The sequence below is a fragment of the Bubalus kerabau genome, chromosome 3 (assembly GCF_029407905.1).
Source record: "Bubalus kerabau isolate K-KA32 ecotype Philippines breed swamp buffalo chromosome 3, PCC_UOA_SB_1v2, whole genome shotgun sequence".
Taxonomy (NCBI): domain Eukaryota; kingdom Metazoa; phylum Chordata; class Mammalia; order Artiodactyla; family Bovidae; genus Bubalus; species Bubalus kerabau.
In genome coordinates, this window is record NC_073626.1 from 12928642 (window position 1) to 12949740 (window position 21099).

Below are 21099 nucleotides of genomic sequence, written 5' to 3' on the forward strand. Positions count from 1 at the left end.
TTCTTCACCTGTGTTCTCCAACAAGTCTCCACTACAGAAGCCAGGTGGTTCTCTCAGCTCTGCGTCTATTCAGTGAACATTTTATTTTTCAGTTGTGGCAAAATACTCATGATGCCAAATTTACTATCTGAAGCATCTTTAAGTGTACAGTTCAGAAGTGGTAAGTATATTCATTGTTGTGCAGTCCATCTCCAGAGCTCTTTGCATCTTATGAAACTGAGACTCTACACCCATTAAACAACTCCCTGTTCCCCTCTTCTCTCAGTCCCTGGGTACGTGCATTCTGTATTCTGTCTCTAGGGATTTGACTGAGACATACAGTATTTGTTCTTCTGTGACTGGCTCATTTCACTCGGCATAATATTCTCCAGGTTTGCTCACGCTGTCACGTGTGTCAGAATTTCCTTCCTTGTTAAGGCAGAATCACATTTCATTGTATGTATAGACCATGTTTTGTTGATCCATTCATCTGTCAGTGGACACTTAAGTTGCTTCCACCTTTGGGCTATTGTGAATAATGCTGCTATGAACATGGTGGACAAATCTCTCTTCAGATCCTGCTTGCAATTCTTTCGGGGCCCTTGCCAGAAGTGGAATTGCTGGTGGCTCAGATGGTAAAGAATCTGCCTGCAATACAGGAGACACAGGTTCAATCCCTGGGTCAGGAAGATCCCCTGGAGAAGGGAATGGCTACACACTCCAGTATTCTTGCCTGGGAAATCCCAGGGACAGAGGAGACTGACTGGCTATAGTCTAGGGGGTTGCAAAGAGTCAGACACGACTGAACGACTTACACTTCAACTTTTTTCACGTTTCACAGTAACTCTATGTTTAATTTTGTTAGAAACTACAATATTGTCTTCCACAGTAGCTGCACCATTGTACACGCTAACCAGTGGTACACAAGGGTTCCAATTTCTCCCCACTCCAACAACACTTGCTTTTTTCTGATTTTTTAATAGTAGCCATCCTAATGGGTATGAGGTGGTACCTCATTGTGATTTGCACTGGCATTTTCCTAATGGTTAGCAATGCTGAGCTTCTTTTCATGTGCTTGTTGGTCATTCGTGCATCTTCTTTGGAGAAATTCAACAAACGTTTCTTTGTCATCTGTGAGTTGCCTATCTAACGGCTATTTCCCCTTGTCCTCTGGCTGACCTCTGATTTCATTTCTCCCTGATGTGGTTCGGGGAAAAGTCCTGATTCATCTAAGTCAGTGGTTCTCTATCCTGACTAACCCACTGTGTTACCTGAATGCTGCCCTGGAAACCTCTGGATTTATGATTGTTAGTGGTGTGTCCAAGGCCAAAATTTCTATGTAGAAAAGAGGTAGAAATTGCTTGAATTATTCTATGCATGAAAGAGAACACTCTAGTCCAAGGAAGGAAAAGAAGACAAACAAAAAGTTACTTGAATGCTTACAAAGTGATTAATAATACCATAAGAAAAGTGTGAGCTAATAACTGGCCATCTGAATTCGCCACTGTGGCCATGTTTATCTATGATGATAGAAGAAAGGAACGGAGCCATGGTTTTGAACAGACTTCAACCCTGGACTCTCATGATGAAAGTCTGGTACTCTACTGTCCAAGGGTTTTAAGTTTCATTCAGATCACAGGAGAGACATAAAACTGGAAACCTTGGACAAGCTGGGGTATCAAGAGCTAGACCAGTGCTTCCCTGGTGGCCCAGTGGTTAAGAGTCCACCCTGCAATGCAGGGGACATGGGTTCGATCCTTGGTCTGGGAAGATCCCGCATGCCACAGGGCAACTAAGCCTGTGAGCCACAATGAGTGAGCCCATGTGCCACAACCACTGAAGCCCTTGAGCTGTGTTCCACAAGAGAAGCCACCATTGCTTGCCACAACTAGAGAAAGCAGCAATGAAGATCTGGTGCAACCAAAAAGTAAATAAATAAAGAGCCAGACCAGAACTGAAAGCATCCTGAACTGAATCCTGTATCTGCCTCAGACCTTCCCTGTGGTTCCCAGCCAAGTCCTGAAATCTGGGTCAGTTACAGAGTTTAGATGCAACACTAGAAAGGAAAGAAGTTGAGTTCACAGAACATTCTGAGTCCAAACCACAGAAGTCTTTAGAGATTAAATTTAACACCTTGATGTGATACCTGAGCCCAAACGAGTAACTTAGTTAAACTAATGGCCAGCCAGGTAGTACCGATCAGATTACCTGAGGCTCAGGTATATAGCAGAAGTAACCTTCTTTAGCTTCTTCTTTCCTGGATCTGGGTGTTATCAGATCAGGCATCATTTCTGCTACGGTTTCCTTCAGTTGTACCTGGAGAGGGCCTTCCGAGTATGCACTGGCTATCACCACTTAGTGAGGCCCAGAGGCATGGCTGGATGGCTGGATGAGGGGTACACGGGATAGTCTGTGGCTGGTTGTAGCTCTCTACCTATTTCCAATTACAGTCTATGCTCCTTATGGACAAATCCCAACGCATACCAAAATGCTTAAAGATGACACAGGGTCAGCTGCTAGCTGACAGTCCTGTGTGACAAGAACCAGCCATAGGAAGGTCTGATTCAATATAAAATAGTAAGGAGGGTATGTATGTCTCCAGGAAAGCCATTAAAATAGAAAACACAAAAAATCTACTTACCATCAACATTTCAGAATTTGCTTTCTGATTTACTCTTACAGATAGTATCAAATTTTGAAATGAATATGGATGAGTATAAAGTTTATCCAAACTGCTGTGTGTGTGCTCAGTCGTGTCTGATTCTTTGGGACCCCCATGGATTGTTGCCCGCCAGGATCTTCTGTCCTTGGGATCTCCCAGGCAAGAAAACTAGAGTGGGTTGCCATTTCCTACTCCAGGGGATCTTCCCAACCCAGGAATTGAACCCACATCTCTTGTATTGGCAGAGGATTCCTTATCACAAGCACCACCTTGGAAGCCCATCCAAAGTGCTACCTGTCAATGATTCATACCTGGCCTTGGAAATGGCTTGTTTGGCTTTGTGGTCTCCACAATGAGGACACAGGCCTGAAACTCCTCAAAAAAAGTGATTTGTGTAGGATGCATCTCAGTTTCAGAATGAATGGGAACAATTCCGAGGGACAAATTGTGAGAAGTAGAAAAGTCCATGAGGTGTTCATTCAATTGGATCAGCATGAATGTAGGTCCTGATACCATTTATCCTATGGAAGAAGCATGGTACTACTCAAAACTGTACCATGAAGTCTGTAAAGAACCTTGAAAATTAGGGAATTTTAAATCTTAAAACTCTAAATGAAGAGAAATCATACCCGTGTATAAAACAAGTTCAGAATCACTGCAGGAATTTTGTGGATACAATAAGGCAAATGTAGAAAACAGAACACTTGAGAAAGGTGAAAGACAGCAACACTCAGAGACAACTGCCGGGGCTCTTAATCAGGGAGGCTGATTCTCCCAGTCAAAGTGTAAATGTTGAGACTTCCCTGGTGGTCCAGTGGTAGGGACTCCAGGCTTCCACTGCAGGGGGCGTGGGTTCAGTCCCTGGTCAGGGCACTAAGATCCCGCAAGCAGTGCCCAAGCAACAGCAGGAACAAAGCAGAGTACAAGTAAAAGTGTAAATGCCACCCTGGACAGAGAGCTACCTTGTCTGGAGACAAAAGGTTGAATGTGGGGCTGGAACTGGCTTGCGGGTGAGACACCTGATGTCTAGAGGGAGCCTTCAATGGCTGGATAATGTGCAGAGAAGTTTCACTGCTGGGCTGTTCCTGGAAAGGTGAGGAGAATTCAACAAAGGGGGGCCAGTGGCTTTCATGGCACTTCTGGGCAAGCCCTGGAAGGCATTGGTATGAGCTGCTCTTTCCCACAAGCCCACCTCAGGGTGCAGATATATTGAGAAACAATTAAGCCAAGGCTGATCTGAGTGAGCCCAGGTTGGTCATTCTTCCCTAAACCTGCAAGAGACACTGGCTCATTGGAGCTCGTTACCCTCCTTCACCCTCTCTCCCTCGCAAAAAAAAAAAAAAAAAAAAAAGGCCACCACAAAGACTGAGAGAAGGAGAATTATCACCAGAAAAGCACCCAAATGTAGGAACTTGGAGTGACAGAAGACTGGGGGGGAGGATGAGAATTGAAGGTAAGAATTAAAAAATGAAGACCCAGAAACAAAAATACCAAAGAAAAGGGCAGAATGGAAGCATGGGGAGAAAGGAAAAAATGTGAAAATTCAGGCTGCCAAAACAGTATTTCTAGCAGCAGACCTGGGGTCGGGTAAGTTTGGAAAACACGGTACTCTGTATCTAACCATTCCCTTTATTTTGCAATTTATAATGCAAAATAGCTTATTGATGGCTTTGAGATCAATTGCAATCAAGAAACCCATTTAACTCATAAATTTAATTAAATACAGACCCTCTTTTTCCACAATACCACCTAGTAACATCCTGTAGGGTTAGAATTATACATTATATGTTTATCACATGCTTATACACATTACAGTAAGATAAGTAAATACCGTGGTTATAAGAAAAGTGTCTACTTATAGGAAAAAGCAGGATAACAATGGGAAAACCAAACTTGGTTAGGAGTCAGCAGAGCTGACATCAGCTGCTGACTCTCCGATTCTGCATATCTACGTAGAAAATACACTGTGTGCAGTTTATGTTGCTGAAAATCCAAAATCAGAGAGAATTCCAACGGCAGCAAGGTTTAGAATTCTGGGTTTTCTCCTAAGAAGATTAATCACTTGTCCAAGTTACTTAACCTCTTCAGGCTTCAATTTACTTATTTAGAAAGTGAGGGACTTACACGTCAAGATTTCTGTTATCCTGTGTGTGTGGCTGTGTGTGTGGGTGTGTGTGAGTGCACCAGCTCAGTCGTGTCTGACTCTTTCTTTGCAACCCCGAGGACTGTAGCCTGCCAAGCTCCTCTGTCCATGGGGTTTCCCAGGCAAGAATACTGGAGCGGGTGCTCACTTTGGCAGCACATATACTAAAACTGGAACAATACAGTGAAGATTAGCATGGCCCCTGAGCAAGGATGACATGCAAATTCCTGAAGCATTCCATATCTTTTTTTTTTTTTTTTTAAATAATAATACTGGAGTGGGTGGCCATCGCCTACTTCAAGTGATCTTTCTGACCCAGGGATTGAACCTGTGTCTCTTGCATCTTCTGCACTGGTAGATGGATTCTTTACAATGGCATCACCTGGGAAGCCCTTTCTATGATCCTACCAAACTTGAAAACCTTTTGTATCACAGGAGCTCTGATAATCCAAAAAAAAAAAATCCTTTCAATGGGTAGCAGGTGACTCTCTTCCCACTCCTCAAAAAAAAATTAGACAGCATAAGGTGGTCCAGGGGTTAAGAGTCTGCACTTCAAAATGAAGTGGTCGGGGAACTAGGATCCCACATGCCATGTGGTGTGGCCAAACAAACAAAAGAGTCCAACAACATATTGTAGTTTGACACCTCACTCAAAACTCAAAGGAGCCAATCATTTTCTTCTATTGTGGATCTCTGAGTATAGACTGAAAGCCAGCTTTGTGCTGCCTTGACATAAGGTGTAAAGCAAAGTCCTTGTAATAAGAATACATGACGTCTTCTAGGAGCCTGACCTTGGACTCTCTTGAGGCTCCTTTAGATGAAAGTCATAGACACTCAGGTGGCTTCCCTGGTAGCTCGGGGGTAAAGAACCCACCTGCCAATGCAGGAGACGTGGGTTCCATCCCTGGGTCGGGAAGAACCCCTGCAGAAGAAAATGGCAACCCACTCCAATATTCTTGCCTGGAGAATCCCATGAACAGAGGAGCCTGGAGGGCTACAGTCTACGGGTCACAAGAGTCGGACACGACTGAGCAACTAAACAATAACAACACAGACACACAACTCAAACTTGTTTTAGAACAGGAAACTTGTCAGCTCAGATAAACATGACTCCAGGGTGATACCCGGCTTTGGGAATAGAAAAACTGGGAGACCCAACGACGTTACGCGGATGTCATCTTCCTCCGGCTTTCAGCTCCGCTTTCTTTTCTGCGGGCGTTGTTGTCAGGGAGGTTCTCCCTACACTCGAGCACAGATGGCTTCATGCAGGTCTAACCTTCATGATCACTAACCTCTGTGCTTAAAAACAGAGGTACTGCCTTACCCCAAAATAGTTCAGGCAAAACAATGATTGCTAAGAGAGACTGGACACCTACCAGTGTTCTACTGTACATGTATAAACTTCTGTAGGCCTCACAAGTCTAGAAAGTGGGTACTATTAAATTTCCATTTTACAGAAAGAAACTTTAATCTCAGAGAGATTAAACAGTTTATCTACTGTCTGTCTATGTGACCTTCAGCCAATTACTTAGCTTCTCTGTGCCTCAGTTTCCCCACCTGTAAAAATGCCAATAGCAACTACCAGCTGGACACAAGTTTCCTTTGAGTTTTTCTGTAAGACATTATGGAAAGCATCTTATGGACATACATAACATCTCACAGAAAAACCCAAATTGGCCTTTTGGCCAACCCGATATTTCCTAGGCTATGATGAGGATGAGATGAGTCTGTGTAAGAACTGAAGGCTGGGGCCCGGTGTAGAGTCTCTGCATCCAATGAGAAGCCATTCATTCTTGGTACCATTTCTACTTGCTACTCTCTTATCCTCTGCCTCTGTCTCAGTAATGGTCCAAAAATACTCAACCTCATACACTCCCTGGTCTCTAACAGCATTAGGTAAGACAGAAAGTGTCACCATGGGTCACAGCTAAGGATGGAGGCAAGGATGCCTACAGCAGCCGAGCGAGAGCAAAGCTGGGGCCCAGATGTCGTACTTGGGTTGGTCTACAGTGCTGAGGGTAAGAGCCAAGTCCAGGCTGCCCTTGGAGCCTAGATGGGAGCCAGTAGTGAGGCCTATGCCCTGGATGGCAGACCCCAGGCACCAGACAGGAAAACCTTTAACTGGAAGCCTCTCATACTGCTCCTGGGGGGCCGGGGCCCAACTTCAGAGTGTGTCCACAGGAGAGCTGCAGGCAGGAGCCCTTCTCCCTGAGAGGGAGACGGTAATGAGTCGACCTGGCTGGGAGAGAGAGCATGGAACCCAAGCAAAGGTCACATCCTGACGGGAAGCCTTTCATTGATGGTGTGCACACGAAGACATGGTGCTAAGCAGTATTCATAAATTATTTGGCATGTTTCATAACAAATACAGGATCTTATAGACACACGCTCTGGCACCCCCTGCTGCTGCTGCTGCTGGGTCACTTCAGTCATGTCTGACTCTGTGCGACCCCATAGACGGCAGCCCACCAGGCTCCCCTGTCCCTGGGATTCTTCAGGCAAGAACACTGGAATGGGTTGCCATTTCCTTCTCCAATGTGTGAAAGTGAAAAGTCTAAGTGAAGTCGCTCAGTCATGTCCGACCCTCAGCGACCCCATGGACTGCAGCCTTCCAGGCTCCTCCATCCATGGGATTTTCCAGCCAAGAGTACTGGAGTGGGGTGCCAGGTACCCCTGGCCCCCTAAAATACTTTCAAACTCAGTTGTGAAATATCCCATCAAATCAACCCTCAATAACTGGAGAAGCTTTCCTCATATTCTGACCAAGTGCTGGGTGCCTGGAGCCAAAACTCTTCTAATGTTTCATGTTTCTCCATCATGGTTCTTTGAAAGCAGTCCCTGTTTCTGGCCTCTTTTGACATACAGTTTATAATTCATGAAAAACAGCTGCAGGTGAAAAGCTGCAGTGTCTTTCTCTTGAATATTTTGCCTGTTTGACCGGTTACCGCACAGGAGGGATGTCCCCTGAGTGGCTGAAGCTAGGGGAGGCGAGGACTCGAGTCATTAGTGCCAAGAGGCCCAGCAAGGTCCTGATTTAGTAACAAAGCAGGTGCCAAGCATCGAGAGGTGTCAAGACCACAGGATACAGGAGGACTCTCCAGCAGCAAGCATCTCTGTATCAGGGATGTACGTGTTAGGTCCACGTGACTCCTCCTCCCATAAAATCTGTCACCGCCGCAATGATGGGAAAGGACTAAATGTGGGAGAGGATTATAAAATGTTTCACTGTGGGGAGGATTTCATTGTAACAACAAATGAGCTTTGTCCAAAGAGGGCACTTTTGACCTTTTTAGAATACACTTACTACTGTGCTGTTTAGCTAAATGTAAAAATATCAAAAAATACCCCGAGATGCTCAGAAACTCAGCTGAGCATCACTGACCATCAGCTGTCATCTTGCCTTCTTTACACGGTCCCCGAATACTGACAGGCTATAGCGACAGAAAAATAGATCCTAACATCGGGACCACGAAGAATCAATACTTAAAGACAAATGTTTACTTTTAGTTTTTTAGTTTGTTTTGGACGAAGTGTCCAGCATTGATGACATCAATCAGTCTGGAATTCTAGGGTGATGTCATCTCTCCCAATATCTGTTCTGTTCTGGCTACTGGGCCCTTCTCCCCCTCCCGCCCCATCCCCCCAGCATGTGCTTTCCAGAGCACTCACCATCCTATGCCGTATTCTTCTGATTAGCTTGTCCATCTCCACACCCAACCCCCAACCATCCGCGCCTGGGAACCTTCACATCCTCACAGCTTTGCACCTTGCTCAACACAAAATGAGCACACAGGAAATAGTCAGTGATAAAATGCTTGCCAAAAAAAAAAAAATCAAAGAAATTTAAAAGGTTTTTAAAATTCCTGTTCCAGTATGATTGAGTAAGCTCCAACTGGCCCATCTTTCTACAGAGAACAACCATAAACTCTGAATGTACACACATCAAGAAATTTCTTGGGCCACTAGGTTTCACTGGTGAACTCTATCAAACATTTAAGAAGAAATGACAACACTGTCATACAAGTTCTTTCAGGAAATAAAGCTGGAAGGAACATTTCCCAACTCATTTTATGAGGCCAGCACCACCCTAACAGTAAAACCTGACAAAGACATAACTCTCCCCTCTTCCCCAAAACCCTTATGAATTAGTAGGTTTTGTCTATAATCAGAATGCATTCGAATATCCTGTGTTCAACTTGTACAGATAGTGCTGCTAGCAAATTTAACAAATTCACATAATGTATTTCGTACTGACTGGTCAGAGAAGAAAAGTTACTAATTTTAAGATTTACATTTTAGTGTCCACCAGAGGGGACTGGTACAATTTTGCAGAAATTAACTCCAAAATGTAATGGAATTGGCCTTCCTGTATCATCACTTTTAGTCCGTCCAGATTTATCCATCAGCAGTTTGAAAATGGAAATAGATTACACAGCACAGGGAACCACACTCAATATTTTATAATAACCTATAAGGGAAAAGAATCTAAAAAAGATGTGTGTATAACTGAACCACTTTGGTGTATATCTGAAACAAAAACAATAGTGTAAACCACTCTGGTGGTGGTTTAGTCACTAAGTCGTGTCTGATTCTTGTGACCCCATGGACTGTAGCTCTCCAGGCTCCTGTGTCCACAGGATTCTCCATGCAAGAATACTGGAGTGGGTTGCCATTTCCTTCTCCAGGGGATCTTCCTGACCCAGGAATTGAACTCTGGTCTCCTGCATTTCAGGTAGATTCTTTACTGACTGAGTCAAGAGGGAAGCCCAAAAAACTAACTATACTTCAATTTAAAAAAAAAGGCAACCCTGCCACCTCAAGAAAAGAATCTAATTGGATCTCCTTGTCCCTTTTGAGAAAAACTGTTCATCTGAGGCCAAGTCGTAGGCTAGCTTCCTGATCTAATTGAATATATTTGGCAGGACATTGGTGGACAGGTTGCTCTTCATATTGGTGGGCACTCCTATCCAATTAGGAAACATGGCGGCCAAGGGCTAGCTCATCAGCAGGGCCTGTTGGGAAGGGGAGTAGGTTTTCCTTAGAAGGGGCGGTGGGCATGGTAGACAACCATGATGGCTCAGCACAGTTGCTGTGGTGAGTCCTGGCAGCCTCGCTCTCATATTTCCTACATATTCTTAAAGAAAACACTTAACCTCCTTATCAACCATAGTACACCACCAGGGTGGTGATGGTTTAGTCACTAAGTTGTGTCCGACTCTTTGCGACCCCATGGACTGTAGCCTACCAGGCTCCTGTGTCCACAGGATTCTCCAGGCAAGAATACTGGAGTGGGTTACCATTCCTTTCTCCAGTGGATCTTCCCAACCTGGGGATCGAACCTGGGTCTCCTGCATTGCAGGCTCCTTTATCGACTGAGTTACCAGGGAAGCCCCAGAAGCTCCGGAGCAGGTCGCTATTAGCGGAGTGCTAGCCACCAGCCTACATCTCGTCTCTCAGTGGCGGTGGAGGATGGTTAAACTGCCATCATCAGTGGGTCTTCCCCATTTTTCTGAGGTATACAGAATACTTCCTCAAAAGGCACACAATTCACTTTCAGTGAGGTCTTCACCCGACTCACCAGGAAGGGTCTGGATGAGGCACAAACAAGTTGTGATGCTTTGCATCCCGGGATCCAGAGAGAGTGTGTCTAAGTAGAGGGAAGAGATATGACTCTGAACCACAATCCTTAGGAAACGCCAAGGAAGAAGACTGTGAAAATCAAGTCCAGAGGGCAGAACAAGGCCAAAACCAGGAGACAGTCCGAGCCTCAGGAATTGGGCAAAATAAGAACAAATGGAGGGTGATGTGAGCATGGCTGACGGGCCCTCTGCCTGCTTTTACAGACGCACCAGGTGGCGAGCCATGGTGGGTAGCGCTGGCGTAAAGGCATCTGATTGAGGGGGATTTTCAGGAAAAGCCCATTCCTTTTCCTTCTCCAGCTATTTGTGGTTATTTTGTCTCTGACCTCTGGAAAGTCATTCCAACTCTCCTCCATCACCTGGGAACCTCTTACTTCATTATTATTTAAATTTTATTGATTTTTATTGCAGTTAGTTGCTTTACGAGGCTGTGCTAATCTCTGCTGTACAGCAAAGGGGATCAGTTACTGTTACATGTATCCCCCTCTTCTTTGTATTTCCTTCTCATTTAGGTCACCAGGGAGCATTGAGGAGAGTTCTCTGTGCTACACAGCAGGCTCTCATTAGTTATCTACTTTATACACGGTGTCAATAGTATATATAGTCAATCCAATCCCCCAGTTCATCCCACCCCCTCCTTTCCCCTTGGTAGCCATGCGTTTGTTCTCTATGTCTGTGTCTCTATTTTTGCTTTGCAAATAAGATCATCTGTACCATTTCTCTCGATTCCACATATATGTGTTAATATCCAGTGTTGGTTTTTCTCTTTGTGACTTCTCTCTGTATGACAGACTCTAGGTCCATCCAGGTCGCTGCAAAAGACACAGTTTTGAGGGACCTCTTTCTTTGTGCTGTGATGATTTCCTTTGGCCCACCTCAGACTCTCCAGTTCCTCTAACAATCTGGTGGTGTTCAGCAGGGTGCGGCTTGAGCGCTTTAACCAGCTTGCTTTAAAGAGCACGGCCCAGAAGGTGAACTTAACATCTCCATTACAGGTTACTGAACCTACCCCTCAGCATGTGCATGCCTGTGGATCAGAAACAGCAAAATTGGTGTCTTTGGAAACCCTGCTGTCTATCTGCAGCCTGATCATCTACCAAGTAAAGGTAGCCATTAACAAGATCACTTGTGATCACCTCTCTGAATCGCTCCCATGTCATCTTGGGAGCTCACACACCATTCTTCCAGCTAGGTAATCCACATGGTAATAAGAGATCTCTCCATACATGCTGCATATATTCCACACCTGGCCTGAAAAGACACACTCAGCTCTAGAGGCAAACATGATACCACTGATGATTTCAAATAAGAGAAGGTCTCTTGATTGGCTCAATGGACCCCAAGGCCTTAAAATGTCATTGTTCCCAAGGAAAACATTTGTAACATCAATCCACGGTTGCCCTATTCACAAATGACCAAGTATGAACCTGTATCTCCATCTAAGACAACTTTTCTTGTTATACAACTCAGAATTCCTGTGATGTCGCTGACCTGAGGGTGATTTCTAAGGATAGGGTGTCGGTGGGGAAGGTGGGGGCTCTTCCCAGAACCCCTATTTGGGATGATGCATTTACAAATGGTGGTTGGTCCATGATGCCTGAAATCGTATCAGTGCTACATGATGGGAGCATTGAAGCAAAATGGGCTTCTGTAGACTGGTACGGGAGCCTAGCTCTCTCTTTTAGCTTCAAAGAACAAACTACAATCTTTTTCATAATTTGGGGGCTGTGTCTAGAATGTACATTATATCTATGAAAATGCTTTGTAAATTAGAATCCTATTGTTGATAAAGCATCAGCTATTACCTAAAGCAAACCCTCACCTTTCAAAACCACTATTTCTTCCCTGAGGAAAAAGTTTTGCTACTGCTTCTGAGGTGCTGGCTATTTGGTATTTTTCCAACAGCCCTTAACTCTGAAATGTTATACCAGCTAGACATACAGCTTATAGAGAAGCAGCTACTTCACCCGAAATCTCCACCCATTCACTTAATCAATGCAACCTTAAAGCAGGCATCATCTTGGTCAAGCCATCACGTCAATTCAAGAAGTAGTTAAAGTGTCTGAAAGTGAAAAGTGGAAGTGTTAGTCACCAAGTCATGTCTAACTCTTTGCAACCCCACAGACTGTAGCCCAACAGGCTCCTAGATCCATAGCATTTCCCTGGTAAGGATACTGGAGTGGGTTGCCATTCCCTTCTCCAGGGGATCTTCCTGACCCAGGGATCAAACCCCTATCTCCTGCATTGAAGGCAGATTCTTTATTGTCTGAGCCACGAGGGATTTGCCAGTGGTTAAATGCCAACTCAGGATCAAAGGAATTATTTATTGAGTGCCTGGTGTTTGCAACATATGGGACAGATTTAAATAGACAGAGAAAAACCCCATCACAAAAGTTCTTCAGATTACCACTGATCATAAAGAGGCAAGCAAAATCATTTCTGCCATGAACTGACTGTGGTGACTTATCTCTATATTTACACTAACAGAAATATCATCCGGCCCTCTAACACAAGTACATGTGTAGAGCATTCCACAGGAGTTCCGAACTTACACTAACATAAGTCTTTCTCCTGGACTTCCCTCCCAGTCCAGAGGCTAAGACTCTGTGCTCCCAGTACAGGGAGCACGGGTTCGATCCCTGGCCAAGGAACTAAGATCCCTCATGCCACAAGGAGGCAAAAAAAAAAAAAAAAAAAAGTCTTTTCAACAAATAGTGCTGGAATAATTGGACACCCTCATATCAAAAAAAAAAAATTAACCTCAACCCATACTTCATGTTGTAGACAGGAATCAACTTGAAATGGGACACCCAAAAATATACAACTTGTAGAAGAAAACATAAGAAAAAAAAATCTTAGTTATCTTGATTAAGTCAAGATTTCTTAGAACACACACACAAAAACAAAAACACAAACCTTTCTCAACCAACCAAGTAGTATTTCCTAAGTGCCTATAGCAGAGGAGTTACAGGTACTAAGAGAAGTGTTGACCTTTTGAATAAGCAAAGTTGATTGCTTTTGTTTTTCAAGTAACTTAAGATCCACAGTAACCTCATCTAAAGAGCCATCAGAGGAACTGTATGTTGAACTAAACTGACATCCACCACAAAATCCTTTTTCTCTTGAACTTTACGAAGTCTCCTTTCTCTATGCCTCTAAGAAATTAGCTACTTGTAAATAGAGTACATGTAGCAACAATATACACTCATATATATTTTTCCACATCTGTTGTCTTATTTAAGAGCAAGGCGTTTTGGAGTCAGAATTGAGTTCCATTTGTGACTGTCAGAGTAAGTAAATGTGACCTTGGATAAATCTCTTCAGCTCTCTGGGTCTTAGTTTTCTCATCCTTAAAATGAGATATGTAATAGAAATTACCACTGGGCCGCTGAAAGGATTAAAGGGGCTAATATTCACAAATTTCTTAGCACTAGGAGTACATAATCCATCAATGGTAGATTTCATTATTATTCTTTAATAATGGCCCCCACCTTTGTTAAGTCTACCAGGCAGTTACAGTCATCTCTATTGAATAGATGATTAAGTCATTGATCCAGGGCTCAACAGGGGCAGCTCCAGGACTTCTGGAGCAGGTCCCAGGACCCCCACCACACCCCATCATCCCCAGTCAACCTTGTAGACTTTTACAGAATGGGCCGCACTGTCCAGCACAAGAAGAGAACTCTCCTTGGTGAAGGTCAGCGCCACGGGATGCGAAAGACCGTGGGTGATGATGGGCTTCAGCACTGGAAACTCATCGGGTTTGCCTAGACAGAGGACAGCCGGACTGGAAGTATCGGCAACCACCACGTTGCCCTGGTGATCGAAGGCCACGGCGGAGGCGGTGATCTTGGAAGGGAAAAAGAGGCTCAGCCCGAAGGAGTCCACCTGGCCGATGAGCTGCATGCTCGCGCTGAACACCTTCACCGTGGTGCCGCTGCAGGCGCCGGGCCCCAGCGGGTGCTCGAGGACCGCGATGGCCCCGGTGAGCCAGGACACCGCCAGCCCCCGCGGGCGACGCAGGTGAGCCTGCAACCGTTCAGTCCTCCGGAGGACCCCTTCGGGAAAGTCGACTTCCAGGAGGTGCAGGGACCCCGCCTCCGCGTCCGTGACCAAGACCCCATTCTGCGGGGTGGTCTCCACACCCCACGGCAAGCAGAACTGGCCTCCCAAGACGAGTTTGATCTGGCCGAAAAAGTCAAATACTTTGAGGGAGCGGTCGCCGGCGTCCGTGACGACCACGTGGCAGTCGTTGGTGACCGTGACGTCAATCGGGTACCGAAGGTCCTGGGCAGCGTCCCCCTTCTCTCCAAACTGATGCGCGCAGCCTCCCCCGGAGTCGAAGACCTTGACTCGCCGCTTGCCGTCGTGCACCACCACGACCCGCCCCGTCTTGGGACACAGAGCCAGCCCAGTGGGGTTGACCAGGGTCCCCCAGCCGCCGAAGGCGTGCTGGCAGGTGAGGACCCCCGGGGCGGCGGGGGCGGCGCGCGGGGCGGCGGGGCCGGGCCGCAGCGCGGAGCCCAGGAGCTCCAGGAAGTGGAGCACCGGCAGGCAGTCGCTGGTGTCGCAGCCCCGGCAGGCCCGCCGGCAGAAGGGGCACTCGAGGGCCAGCGTCCGCGGGTGCGCCAGGGCGGCCACGCAGGCCAGGCAGACCACGTGGCCGCAGGACAGGTTGCGTGGGCGCCGCTGCTGGCGGTGGCCGAACCGCTCGAAGCACACCTTGCACTCAAGCAGGCTGGTCTCGGCCTCTCTCAGCAGCTCCCGCAGCGCCGGCCCACTCCCAGCGGCCTCGGCCCCCATCGCGCGGCCCCCGCCCCGCACGCTCCGGCCGCGCGGTCTGCCGGCGGAGCTGGACGCCGCGCCGGCGCGGCCTGGGGTCACGGTCACGGGGCGGGGCCGCTGGGCCTGACGTCCACTTTGTTCGGCCGCTCGGCCGAGACGTGCCGCCCCCTTGTGGGCGCGCGCCACACTGTATCCGGAGAGGCGGACAGTGGATTTTAACAAGTTCTAATCACAGAGTCGGAGAAGGCAATGGCACCCCACTCCAGTACTGTTGCCCGGAAAATCCCATGGATGGAGGAGCCTGGTAGGCTGCAGTCCATGGGGTCGCTAAGAGTCAGACACGACTGAGCGACTTCACTTTCACTTTCCACGTTCATGCATTGGAGAAGGAAATGGCAACCCACTGCAGTACTCTTGCCTGGAGAATCCCATGGACGGAGAAGCCTGGTAGGCTGCAGTCCATGGGGTCGCACAGAGTCGGACACGACTGAAGTGACTTAGCAGAATCCACAGAATAGACTGCGTGCTGCAGTCCATGGGCTCGCAAAGAGTCGGACACAACTCAGGGACTGAACTGAACTGAACTGATCCACAGAATATTCATTGGAAGGACTGATGCTTAAGCTGAAACTCCAATACTTTGGCAACCTGATGCGAAGAACCGACTCATTGGAAAAGACCCTGATGCTGGGAAAGATGGAAGGCGGGAAGAGAGGGGGACGACAGGGGATGAGATGGTTGGATGGCATCACCGACTCAATGGACGTGAGTTTGAGTAGGCTCTGGGAATTGGTGATGGACAGGGAAGCCTGGCATGCTGCAGTCCATGGGGTCGCAAAGAGTCGGACATGACTGAGTGACTGAATAACAACAATCCACAGCACATAGTCAGACCTGTAATTGTCACACCAGTCATGGATGGAGCATCTTCCCTTTACACTTGAGGACACCTACTGAGGACAAGCAGGCTGCTCCCTGGTACCCAGCAAAGTGCCCTCCGATTTCCCGTCAGCAGCGCTGGATGCTAGGGGCTGAGACTGGCCAGGTGTGAAACCTAGTCTCAGAGCTCATGATACTTATGATCTATTGGGAAAACACAGGTGCACGAGGGAAATTAAAACCCAAGTGGATGAGGCAGATGCACGCATTTTCTTTCAGACCTTCTATAATTCTCATAGTAAGTTGTTGTTTTTGTTGTTTAGTCACTAAATCATGTCCGACTCTTTTGCGACCCCACGGACTGTAGCCTGCCAGGCTCCTCTGTCCATGGGTTTTCTCAGGCAAGAATATTAGAGTGGGCTGCCATTTCCTTCTCCCAGGGATCTTCCCAATCCAGAAATCGAACCTGTGACTCTTACATTGGCAGGTGGATTCTTTACTACTGAGCCACCAGGGAAGCCCTCTCATAGTAAAGTAGATGCTCAATGAACACTTGAAAAATGAATTTATGTAAGACATCACTTTGCCAACAAAGGTCCCAATAGTCAAAGCTATGGTTTTTCCAGTAGTCATGTATGATGTGAGAATTGGACCATAAAGAAGGCTGAGCACCGAAAAATTGATGTTTTTGAACTGTGGTGCTGGAGAAGACTCTTTAGAGTCCCTTGGACAGTAAGGAGATCAAACCAGTCAATCCTAAAGGAAATCAGTCCTGAATATTCATTGGAAGGACTGATGCTGCAGCGCCAATACTTTGGCCACCTGATGCAAAGAGCCGACTCACTGGAAAAGACCCTGATGCTGGGAAAGATTGAAGACAGGAGGAGAAGGGGGAAACACAGGATGCGATGGTTGGATGGCATCACCAACTTAATGGACATGAATTTGAGCAAACTCAGGGAGATAGTAGTGAAGGACAGGGAAGCCTGGCGTGCGGCAGTCCATGGGGTTGCAAAGAGTTGGACATGACTGAGCGACTGAACAACAATAACAATGTGAACGAAGGAATGTCATAGGACAATACATGAAATACACAGGTGAATTTGTGTTAGAGGCAAGGACCATGGCTGGAAGTGTGTTCCAGAGAAATGAATATGAAATTAGAAAGTTGATAGTTAATTATCAATTTACTGCATACCCACCCTCTTGTAAGTGGTTTGCACAGGTATCTTATTTAAACCACATGACAGTCCTTACAAGATGTGTTATTTTCATCACCCTGTTTCTGCCATAGTGTTCGCAGAGGTTAAGTTTCTTGCCCAGGGTCACGGGGCTAGGAAGCGACCAGGCTGGGCTTTGAAGCCAGGCAGTTTTCAGAGCCCACAGTCTTAACTATCCCAGTCATTTTCAATGTTGGTTGCACATGGTAAATACCTGGGTCTCATCCTCCAACGAGTAATTTGTCCAGGGTGTGGTCTGGCAGCTGGGATGTTTTATTTTTATTTGGTTGCACCGGGTCTTAGTTGTGGCCTGTGGGATCTAGTTCCCCCACCAGGGATCAAGCCCAGTCCCCCTGCACTGGGAGTGTGGAGTCCCAGCCACTGGTCCACCAGGGAAGTCCTTGGGCAGCTGGGATTTTTTTAAAGTTCCCTTCGAGCTTATCATGTACAGCCAAGTTTGAGAACCAGTGATACAAAAGTCCCTCAAATGACATCAAGTTAAATTCTTTCAACTTCAATCAATATGGAAAACATAGAGAATATACAATATGTTTTAAAAAAAATCTTCAAACAGGAGGTAACACAGTCTCTCAGGAATCACTGTGGAACTACAAGAAATCACTTTCAGGAATTCTCCCCTCAATGCCTGCATGAACATTGTCTTTGGCAAAATCACTTATCAGATCATTTCTCCTCATTTAGAGATAATTACCATGATCATTCACCCTCTTATTTGCTAGACTTCTGAGAAAACAGGAAATCTTTATCCCATTAAATCCCCTGGAGGAAGATTTAATGTAAGATAAGAAAGAACATTTTCCTACCGAGTGTTACAAGATTCAAAGATGATCTGTGTATTGGGACATAGTAATCAACTTAATATTATAATTTCAGACTATAATACATTGTCATTCCAAATAGAAATTGCTTTCTGCAGTGATCCTTAAGAAAAAACATTCAAAAAAAAAAAAAGAAAAAACATTCAGGAAACCTAAATTTCCACCTAAAAGTGGAATATTTCTAGAATTAATGTTGTCTAATAGAAATATAGTAAGAGCCATGTATATAATATTAAATTTTCCAGTAGCCAGATTTTAAAAAGGAAGCTAGTGAAATGAGCTGAATTGGATATGCATATTTTATTTAATCCAAAATATCCAAAATGCTATCCTTATGACATATAATCACTGTAAAAATTAGTGAGATATTTTACACTCTCTGTTTTATTAGCACTAGTCCAGTGTGTATTTTGAATTTATAGCACATCCTTTTTCAGCTCAGTAACCCCATGCAGCGAGTGATTACGGCAGAGGAACAGTTAGACCTCTAGTTAAGAGATCTAGAACAAGTCTCTTGTGTATTACCTTCTCAAGATGCTTTCCAGACGGATTTCGTGGATGTTTGATGTGCCTTTAACTTGTCTCTGGTTCCACATTGTTTTAGAACGAATCCAAAGACCACCACCCCAAGCCCTGCCACTCACTGCTGACTGACGGAGCCTCTATCCTACGATCAACTCCGCTTGGGGAGGAGCCTGGCTTCTTCTTGATCCTGTGCTGCCCTCGCGTGGCAACCGGCGGCACTGCGCCAAGAGGTTGGAGGTGTTCAGCAAGGTAAACCAGACGAACCTGCAAGAAATCCGCCTTCTATAAGAATGGTCACAAAAAAAAAAAAAAAAAAAGAATGGTCACAATAATCGGTCTATCATTTGTCCTAGTAGACAGCACAATGGTTCTGGAAAGCCCCATGGCACATACACACACAATCGACTCTAACCATTTGCTGTCAACACTCTAATCGGTAAATATGGAAATCTAACTTTGTGGCATTTGATCCGGAGCTGAGGCCTTCTCAGTGACACAAAGCTTCAGAACTAAAAACGTGTAGGTTTGCAGCCTTTCACAGCTGGAATACTGCTCCAGCGTTCCTGTCCACCCAACCGCCTCCCACCCCCAGCCACTTGTTCTTTTTCTACTTTACCAAGTGTATGGAGTCCAATTTTCCTTTCTATCTAATCTTAAAATTGTTATCTTCAACCCTTCTTTCTTTTTCTGAAGAGAGAAGAAGTTCCAGAAGACCAATGCCTAGTGCTTGCCTGTGTACACAGAGGGAGACCAACACGTTATTTTTTATTTAATTTTATTTTTTTGGCCTCACCGTGTGGCATGTGGAACTTCCCCCACCAGGGATGGAACCTTTGCACCCCGGCAGTGGAAATGTGGAATCTTAACCACTGCCACCAGGGAAGTTCTCAGTTCAGTCGCTCAGTCGTGTCCAACTCTTTGTGACCCCATGCATTGCAGCATGCTTGGCTTCCCTGTCCATCACCAGCTCCTGGAGCTTGCTCAAACTCATGTGCATCGAGTCGGTGATGCCATCCAACCATCTCATCCTCTGTCATCCCCTTCTCCTCCTGCCCTCGATCTTTCCCAGCATCAGGGTCTTTTCCAATGAGTCAGTTCTTCACATCAGGTGGCCAAAGTATTGGAGCTTCAGCTTCAGCATCAGTCCTTCCAATGCATTTTCAGGGTTGATTTCTTTTAGGATTGACTGGTTTGATCTCCTTGTAGTCCAAGGGACTCTCAAGAGTCTTCACCACAGTTCAAAAGCATCAATTTTTCAGTGCTCAGACTTCTTTATGGTCCAACTCTCACATTCATTCATGACTACTGGAAAAACTATAGCTTTGACTAGCTTTGTTGGCAAAGTAATGTCTCTGCTTTTTAATATACTGTCTAGGTTGGTCATAGCTTTTCTTCCAACACATGTTTTTTAAATGGATAAACTAATGAACACTTAAAAGGATGCAACATACAGGCAGCAAACCCCAATGTTAAAACTTTCCTTTGATGGTTCTCTAGTATTTATAGGAAGCACTGTTAGGAAAATAGCATTTATCTAGGAATCATGCTAAGCACTTGCTTATCTCTAAAGTCCATGTTGAAAGGTTTCTCAAGTACCTTATAGAGTATAATCCTTGTCACATATAAACACATGATCATTAATAAAAGAAATTCCTTGAGCCTAACTCTGAGTTTCCTATGAAGAATCTTTCCTCCTCTGTGGTGAAGTCTCCATGGATTTCCTCTGTACTTTCCTCCAATACTCCTCCCTTAGAGGGCCCAGGAATAGCACAACCATCTCTTCCTGCTTCCACCTAGAAGGAGCCCCAAAGGGGACAAAGGGTTTGAAGAACGGGTCTTGTGGTCAGTGGCTGACTGCTGTGCAAAGTACCAGGCGGAAGAGGAGGGGAAATGGAGACCCAGCTCAAGCGGTGACAGCAGAGAGGGGGTGCAGGGTGACAGGCCGTGGAGTCTGGGGATGGAGTCAGCGCTCAAGCAGGCGGGCTGCTGGTTTTGCAAGCGTGGGAAGACACGCCACACACATGCAGTTAAGAAGGAATCCCAGAACAAGTCCAAGGACACAGTTATGTCGCAGAGTGTACCTGACAACGACCAGAGGCAGGAAGACAGCCAGTGGCACAGACTAGAAGCATCTCAGTCCAGGAGGAGAGATGCAACTTTTGAACCGAGAAGGAGCAAAGACAGTAGGCACCTTAGCTCGGGCTTGGGAGCTCACAGGAGCAAAAACTCGCTACCATTGCCAGCCTGAACCCTTCCTGGGTTGGCAAGGTTTGAGTTTCAGGCCAGCCTTGGGGGACCTCCGTAATAGGCAGGTCTCCATCACCTGCGTGATTCCCTGGACTCGACCTGGGGTCCGGTGACATCTCCAGCTCTGCTTTCCCCCAAGGGTACCTTGCCCTCCAGCACTCACCCGCCTATCTAATTTCAT

At 46.0% G+C, this 21099-nt stretch overlaps 1 protein-coding gene and 1 non-coding gene across 2 annotated transcripts; one reads left to right on the forward strand and one right to left on the reverse strand.

Moving 5' to 3' along the window:
• The first annotated feature begins 4924 nt into the window (after window positions 1–4924).
• On the forward strand, window positions 4925–5031 carry LOC129648174 (U6 spliceosomal RNA). Its single transcript, XR_008712755.1, has one exon. It is a non-coding gene; the product is annotated as a U6 spliceosomal RNA (small nuclear RNA).
• Window positions 5032–12667: 7636 nt separating this feature from the next.
• NHLRC1 (NHL repeat containing E3 ubiquitin protein ligase 1) lies at window positions 12668–15291 on the reverse strand. Its single transcript, XM_055570729.1, has one exon. The coding sequence runs from the start codon at window positions 15224–15226 to the stop codon at window positions 14042–14044; it is 1185 nt and encodes a 394-aa protein (XP_055426704.1). The 5' UTR covers window positions 15227–15291; the 3' UTR covers window positions 12668–14041.
• Between the last annotated feature and the right edge of the window lie 5808 nt (window positions 15292–21099).

What these genes read in the sequence shown, in the direction of transcription:
- NHLRC1 (XM_055570729.1), bottom strand. Translation starts at nt 15,226, where the DNA reads ATGGGGGCCGAGGCCGCTGGGAGTGGGCCGGCGCTGCGGGAGCTGCTG.